Raw genomic sequence first — 7,461 nt, 5'->3', positions numbered from 1 at the left:
TCTACACAACTCTTCCCCTCTCTCTCTCTCTCTCTCTCTCTCTCTCTCTAGGCTCACAAATAGCTCTTCATTTTTTCAAAATCTTTTTTCTGGGTCATAAATTTTGAATTCAAACATTCAAAATCTTGCACTTTTGAATAATTTTGAATGGTTTTGGCTACTGGGTATTACAAAAGGTTCCATTTTTGGAAGTTCTAACTGCTTTTTTAGATTCTGGGTATTGTTGAAAATTAGTTATTTTCAGTTGATTTTGCTTAGGGTTATAATTTCAAACTGGTTGGTGGGGGGGTGTTTTTCATCATAAAGAACAAGGGTTGAATTTTGTGGAAGATGAGTCTGTTGTTCAAGGGGTGCATTTTATGGAAGTTCTTTGCAATTCTTGAGAAGAAGTTTTGTGTTGCGAAAAGCTTTTACTTTTGGATTTTCCAGATTTTCAATAGGTACTGTTTGGGCAGTTAACTAAGAGTTTTGGATTGCTGTCTCTCAACTTTTTTCTACACTTTGCTCTGTTTTTTTCTCTAGCTTGGAGATTTTGGATAGTTTAGAAGAGTAGGAAAATGGGCGGGGCATCATTGCCGCCCGGATTTCGTTTCCACCCAACCGATGAGGAATTGATTGGGTATTACCTGAAAAGAAAAGTTGAGGGACTGGAGATTGAGCTTGAAGTGATTCCGGTGATCGATTTGTACAAATTCGACCCATGGGAGTTGCCAGGTATTCTTTGGGAAAAATTCTTTACTGTTATGTGTTTTGTTTTGGTTTTCAGTGACGTCAATGCACTCCATTTGAATTTGGTCATATGTAGTATATATATAAGCCATGAGGACTAAATGTTTGAAAAAATTGCATAGAGAACATTTTACGGTTTAAAGGAGACATGACCTAAGGCTTATAATTGAAATCTTATCTACATTTGCCATGAATTAGTTGCAACTGTTTTTGTTGCGGAGTTCATTTTTTTTAATGTTCTTGATGTATTTAGTTTGTTTTCATTTTCAATGAGATCTAGTCAGTTCATCTGAATCTGTTCATTTGGATAGAAAATGAGTCATGAGAAGTAAATGTTGCAAGAATTGTATATAAAACATCTTATGGTTTGGAGAGCATATAACTAGGCTTATTGTTTTTTTGTTGGGCAGTCATCAATTAAGCCAACTCACTCCATTTTTAATGTGCTTCGTGTATTATTTTGTGCTTAGATGGAAATTAAATTTGTTGTATATGAATGATGACATATGTTGTTGGTGCCAATTTGCATAGAAAATTTGTGAGTGTTGGAAAGTTGTTGCTTTTATGCTTTGTGTTCTCTTGTTTGTTTCTTTTATTCTCCCCTTTATGAACTAAGCCACTGGCAAGTATGTATTTCTGTGGGGCATCTCACTTTTTTCTGCTCAAAGCCGCTTCCATCGGGTGTGTGGTTTCTTTTCATTTTTTTATTAAACCACGTATCATTACAAGAAAAGAACAACTTCTACAGTAGAAGTTTCTTACTGTTTCAATTTTTCCCCTCCAATTTCCTTTTATCGGAAATTTGAGAATTCTGATATGTAAGCCATGAATTGCAGAGAAATCTTTTCTCCCCAAAAGGGATATGGAATGGTTCTTCTTCTGTCCCCGGGATCGGAAATACCCCAATGGGTCACGAACAAATCGAGCTACCAAAGCTGGCTACTGGAAAGCCACTGGTAAAGACCGGAAAGTAGTCTGTCAGTCTTCTGTGACTGGTTACCGTAAGACCTTAGTTTTCTATCGTGGACGAGCCCCATTGGGAGATCGAACAGAGTGGGTAATGCATGAGTATCGCCTCTGTGACGATATTTCTCAAGGATCACCAAGTTTTCAGGTAAATTCAGTAATCTCATTTAATGTTTTAGCTTTAATTCCTATATTGTTCCACTATTGAGAGACTAAAATAGTACATGGCCACTGAAATTCTCATTGTAGGGTGGTTTTGCTTTGTGCCGTGTCATTAAGAAGAATGATCACACACTGAAAACGAGTGATGTTCATGGAGAACCAAAAGCTAAGCAGGTTGGAAGTAGTTCGAGCAATATGAATTTCACCTCAGCAGGAATCTCAAATGAGGCTGCGATCATTTCTGATGACACACATTTTCAAACAAGTTATCCATGCAATGAGAGTAATTATTCTAGCACTATCACTTCTCCATATCAGACATCAATGATGGAGTGTGAACCGGCTTCAATGGGGACTAATCCTACAAGTCTCTGGGTCTCACCTGATTTAATTCTTGATTCCTCAAAGGTTCTATAATTGATTTTTGACTTTTGTATTTGCATTATCAGGAGTTTTGTTATTGATGATGAATTTCTCGAACATTTTTTTTTTTTTCTTTATGGCTCACAACAGGAGTACCCACAAGGACAAAGTGTACCTGGATTCAACCCACAGTATGAGTTTCCCAACTCCATGAGTACATGGCAGCCATATAATCCTTATGAAATCTCTCCTAGTTCATCATACTCAAATTTTACAGAGGAAGTTGAACTTGCTGATGATCTCAATCGATTTAGCAGCATGTCACCTTACTCGGGAAATGTGAACTACATGGGCTTTCATGGAAATGAGGATGTGTCATATGAAGGTTATGACCAGAACAATTCACTACGAAATCCAAACCCCTTCTGAAAATCAAATGGCTATCTCATATTTTCTTTAATGCAGGGTTTGGAACTTGGAACCAAACTCCAATTTGCAGACAGAGTAGTGGAGATGGAAGTTTGGGAGAACTTGGCAGTCTATGGTCACAGGAAGATAATTTAGTTATTGTGATGTAATACTCAGCCAAAAATCAGGGCAATCCTACTAGTTTTACCTTGTAATAAGCTAGAATGAGTGTCCAAGACAACGCCTTTTATCGTTGTTCTTGGAGTGGGAAACCGTGATCACTAACCCTTCTAGTATCTCAAGCAGAAAGGATTTGCTGCAAAAATCCCTGATATGGTTAGTATTGGTATAGTAAGTGTTCAGTCTTTATGGTTTATGTTGTTACTTTTTGGGTATCCCTAGTGTTGATCACTTTTATCGATCGCACTGGTAGTTGGTGTAGCTTGAACTATCTTCATGTTATAAAATAAGAATCTTGTATGGAAGCTATTCACTGTCAAACACTACTCTGTAATTTTAAGTTCCTGAAAGCCATCTTTCCTTCTTTTGAAGTATTGTATGAAGCATTATCCTCATCTGAAAAGAACATCTATGTGCCACTGGAATGTCTTCAAATCTATGTTCGGGAATATGCTTATCGCGGCAATTTTAAGGGTAATAAACGTGTCCATGCATGGTATATGACACTCTTTAAGTAATCAAACACTTTTCGTTTCATTTTTCTTCTTGTAGATGTTGTGTTTTTTGTGAAGTCTGATCACGTGTTGATTACGTGAAGGATTTGGGAAGTTAATTGTTTCTATGCTATGGTTACTGGCATGTTTGAACCGGTTCCACTGGAGTAGTTGATTTGAACTTCGGCTATTGCCAACGTTGAATTAGTTCAGCTTCCTTGAACCGGTTCAAGCGGGGCAGTGCGATGTAGCAGTTTGGGCAACAAAGTTGAACCGGTTTCGAAAAGCTGAACCGGTTCAACTCTCCTGAGAACTTACATATTTTAACTTATTGATTTTGGGCTCTACAAAAGACAATTTCTTGTAGGACAAATTATTTGAGGCTATATATATATCAATTCTAATCAGATTTTAGGGTGTGGTGAAAAATAGAGAGAAGAAAAAAGAGAATCATCATACGTATTGTATGATTGATTAATTTGTACCCACACAAAAGAGCAATTGAGAGAGAGTGAGAGAAAATTCTCTATTGTAATTCTTCATATTTTTCATAGTGAATTTGTTTGGTGTGCTCCATAGACGTAGCCCTAAGATTTAGCGCGTAACTCTAAGATTTGGGTGAATCTTATATATCTTGTGTTCTTGTGTGATTTTTTTTTTTTTTTTGATTGCTTGTGATTATTTCTCGAACAACATTGTTTATTTTATGTTTCCGCCACAACGACTGGTATCAGAAATCCGGTTGATTGTGCATAACAACTCCAACAGTAGATTACAATGTCATACACCATTTATCAATCTTATGTGTTGGGCATTCATGCTTGTTTTGGTTCCTTACTACGCGGCTTCTAGTCACATACCTCAACATGGTCTTGGTCCCGTTTTATATTTGCTTGGCATGCAAATTAGACAGAATACTTCTCAAAGTTCTTAAAAAATGTCAGTCTCAAATGATCTAAATAATGGGAATGAGACAAATTCCATTGAAAAGTTGTCTCGAGACATAATCCCTAAACTTAAGGCTCTTGTCTTTACAACTTGGAAGAGCATGGCAGTTTGGAGGGTACAATGTAGATCCAACTTGCAGATCTTTCATGAATTTCTGTCTTCAACACAAGCATGATACAGATTGATGAGTTAGTCATTGCACAGCATCATTATGACCGTGTTTCTATAGACATTCTGTCCCTTGATTTCTCCCATATAAAGTGGTACTGTAGCAAGCACTACAGAGGAGCATTTCTTTAGTCAACTAAAACTCATTTCCTTGCTTTTAATCATGTAATCTTGTACCAGTTCCATCATTTCACTTCTAAAATCAACATTCTTGGAACTTGGAAGCAATTCAAGGATACTGATTTGATCTTCATATTGAACTTTCACTTTAAAGATTTACACACATTTTTAGGTTTATATAGGTGTATATTTTATATATCCTAATGGGATCAAACTTGTATATATTAGTGGATGGTATTACAGCTGACCATTTCAAGAAAACAAGTGAAGTGACCTATAGAAGAAGCAGGTACACCCTTCTACTGGACTCAACTTTATAGTTGAAGAAGTTACATGGTTAAGCACTTTTCTGTCAAAATTTACCTTCCTACAGTGGGGGAAAAACATCAGAACCATACTTCAAAAAGTAATTTAAATGTCCTTATATTTAATCTTTCCCTGGAATCACTTCTTTTTTTATATCAACTTCCAGTCATTAGCATGAACAGATTATGAAAGAACTAAATGCAACTTTTACTTGCAAATATTCTGATTGCTAAGGGAATTGTGAAGCAGCGGCTCGATAGTCCATCAGAAGGTGTAGGCCAGCTAGCATACAAGAAGCTCACATTTATCTGGACTGAAAATTCCAAATTGGCCAAAGAAAGGGCAGCAATGGAACTTTAAGGAAGTGCTTTTAAAAGCCTATAATCTATGAACTCTTTTCATGCAACACCAACTAATATTCCCTATAATAATACATTTCCACCCCCCCTACTACTTCATCTGCAACATCCACCACTTGGACAAAGGAGTAACGAACAAGCGTGTCACACCCCCTTTTTCTTCTAGTGAGCAAATGAAGTGATTGTTAATGAAATCCCTTTCAGATATTTCTTTTTCTTTTTGGCCTGCTCTGTAAAGATTATGCTCCACTTGGTTGGATTGAAAATGGTACAAGGAAAGCAACTGTATTATTAAATTTTGATGACACGAATATCACTATTTTGATATATGTTGCTATGCTTTATTGTAGTAGTATTTGCATATGAGCAAAGCGGACAGTATCTACACAGGATTGGGTGGGGCAGGTCATGACAGAAAGTCTCTCAATCCAACTGCTGCAAGGGGATGCGGTCACTATGAGAGCCCTCCCTTGATAGCATTTTCCTTTGCATTACTTGAAATAGACGAGAGGCAAACAAGGTAATGAAACAGGAGTATTTCATCTGTTTAATGGTTTTGTAGAGAAGTAAGAACTGTTATTCATTTAGTATAGACTTGCAATTTGTGGGCTACAAAACACTTGCACTTCTTCAAGAGTAGTCTTGGACTCATCCCCAAACAATGACTCCTTCCCATCTGGCCTTTTAGCATAAGACAGTCCTAACCTAGACTTTGCTTGCCTTAAGTCACCAATGCCTGAATTGGTATCAGGTCCTGCAAATCCACCCATAACTGGTGCCAATGGCGGTCCAATGAGCAACCCATCGGCCCCAAATTGTGGCCCTCCTCGTGCATAATCGAAAAGGGCTGCACCACTTCCTCCTACTTTTGGGAGAGTGATGGGGTCAGTCTCTTCATTGTCTGTCCAATAAAAGAGAAATGCATCAAAAGTGTCATAGTAGTCATCTGTACTTCTGTAGCCTTCAGGGCTAAATGCACCAAACTTGAAGGACTTGTTTGTGTAGCCAACTATAACACATGGTCCCTTGAAGTCACAGCAGTTGTGGAAGTCAGTCGCGCTAAAACCGTTGATGGTGACCTTATAGCAGCATTTGAGTTCTCTACCTGCTCATGACCATCCCATAACTCAGGACCATTGCTGGATTGCTACATTCTAGTGCATTTTTTGTGTGCAATACAAGATTTGATGCAATTAATGCTGATTGGTATCGCGTTTTGAAGATAAATTTTCCCAAATGTGTTATTCTAGGACCTTAACAAATAAAGGCCAGTAAACAAATCCCATGACTTAAATGAAACAAATTGGAAATGCCTAAACCTTATTACACCAACAGGATGGGCAGTGCTATTTGTACTTCACCTTCAGCTTTCACTGTTTCATGTGATTAAGTGCAAAACAAATTTAAAAGCACATTGAGGGACAAAAGCACCAAATAAGTGAAGCAGATATCCTAGCTTTACTAGTAACAAAATTTCTAATAATGGCAACTTTTTAAACATGTGCAGCCAATTTCATTTTAACTTAATATTGCTCATATACCCATAATAGTGGTTAGTCCATCAAGATTTCTTCCTATATATTTTGGCTTCTTCTTTTGTATCTAGATAATTATCTCTTTCTCTAGATTAGTTTGACAATGATATATATGGCATGCCAAGGTTTGTCATTTGTGTGTGCGCGTGTGAGAGAGAGAGAGAGAGTACCTTTTAAGAATGTTTTGCCAACCAAAGAAGGTGGGAAGGGAAGATCAATGTCATGGTACTTGGGCTGTGGCCTATCATCAGTGTTTCTCTTACCTATATTCCAACCAAATAAACACTGTGGGCTTGTCTTCCAGTTCTGGAATACATAGTTTGACACACAAAAAGCCATCTGCAGATGGCAAAACCACATTCAACACTTCATTCACTACCAACCTCACAAAAATCATAAAATAAAAAAAATAATAATAAATAAATAAATAAAAAGATACCTTATCCTTTGTTAGTTCTTCTCTACCAATCAAATAATCCAGTGGCAGATTACATTTTTCTGTGTTGGCTTATGCATAACTAGCGGGACAGTTAGCTCAATGTTCTTCATTGCTATTGATCAATCTCAATGATTTGGCTTATCATGGCCAAAAATGCCAATACCAAATTGAGGGAAAGGAGATTTGAGCCCGGTTGTGAGGAAAAGGGTATGCCTTTGTTTTAACCAAAAAAAAAAGGCTGAAATTGCCAATTCAACTTAAGTGGGCCTATTACCAATGAAAGC

The 7,461-nt window shown here is 37.2% G+C and overlaps 2 protein-coding genes across 3 annotated transcripts; one reads left to right on the top strand and one right to left on the bottom strand.

Annotated features, from left to right (window-relative positions):
* Window positions 1-3,129, top strand: LOC132286324 (NAC domain-containing protein 71-like). Its single transcript, XM_059788643.1, has 5 exons — window positions 1-714; window positions 1,566-1,843; window positions 1,945-2,265; window positions 2,371-2,605; window positions 2,686-3,129. Exons 1-5 carry the CDS (start codon window positions 558-560, stop codon window positions 2,796-2,798), a joined length of 1,104 nt encoding a protein of 367 aa, XP_059644626.1. The 5' UTR covers window positions 1-557; the 3' UTR covers window positions 2,799-3,129.
* Window positions 3,130-5,469: 2,340 nt separating this feature from the next.
* Window positions 5,470-7,358, bottom strand: LOC132286325 (uncharacterized). 2 transcript variants are annotated; one of them, XM_059788645.1, is made up of 3 exons: window positions 7,178-7,358; window positions 6,909-7,077; window positions 5,470-6,308 (listed from the first exon to the last, which is right to left on the bottom strand). In XM_059788645.1, the coding sequence occupies exons 2-3, from the start codon at window positions 7,075-7,077 to the stop codon at window positions 5,788-5,790; spliced, it is 690 nt and encodes a 229-aa protein (XP_059644628.1). In that variant the 5' UTR covers window positions 7,178-7,358; the 3' UTR covers window positions 5,470-5,787. The 2 variants fall into 2 exon arrangements, with proteins under 2 accessions (XP_059644628.1, XP_059644627.1); XM_059788644.1 differs by lacking the exon at window positions 7,178-7,358 and having other exon boundaries at window positions 6,909-7,131.
* Between the last annotated feature and the right edge of the window lie 103 nt (window positions 7,359-7,461).

The sequence above is a fragment of the Cornus florida genome, unplaced genomic scaffold (genome assembly GCF_030987335.1).
Source record: "Cornus florida cultivar Cherokee Brave unplaced genomic scaffold, ASM3098733v1 CherokeeBrave_3.0.0_Hap2_Chr11, whole genome shotgun sequence".
Lineage (NCBI taxonomy): Eukaryota > Viridiplantae > Streptophyta > Magnoliopsida > Cornales > Cornaceae > Cornus > Cornus florida.
The sequence above is the reverse complement of the archived record's forward strand: the minus strand, read 5'-3'. Positions and strand labels throughout refer to the sequence as shown.

What these genes read in the sequence shown, in the direction of transcription:
- LOC132286324 (XM_059788643.1), top strand. Translation starts at nt 558, where the DNA reads ATGGGCGGGGCATCATTGCCGCCCGGATTTCGTTTCCACCCAACCGAT. An exon ending in CGACCCATGGGAGTTGCCAG is followed by an intron (nt 715 to 1,565) that starts GTATTCTTTGGG and finishes CATGAATTGCAG; the next exon opens with AGAAATCTTTTCTCCCCAAA. An exon ending in TGAGGATGTGTCATATGAAG is followed by an intron (nt 2,606 to 2,685) that starts GTTATGACCAGA and finishes TCTTTAATGCAG; the next exon opens with GGTTTGGAACTTGGAACCAA.
- LOC132286325 (XM_059788644.1), bottom strand. Translation starts at nt 7,098, where the DNA reads ATGTGGTTTTGCCATCTGCAGATGGCTTTTTGTGTGTCAAACTATGTA. An exon ending in TGGCAAAACATTCTTAAAAG is followed by an intron (nt 6,309 to 6,908) that starts GTACTCTCTCTC and finishes GGTCATGAGCAG; the next exon opens with GTAGAGAACTCAAATGCTGC.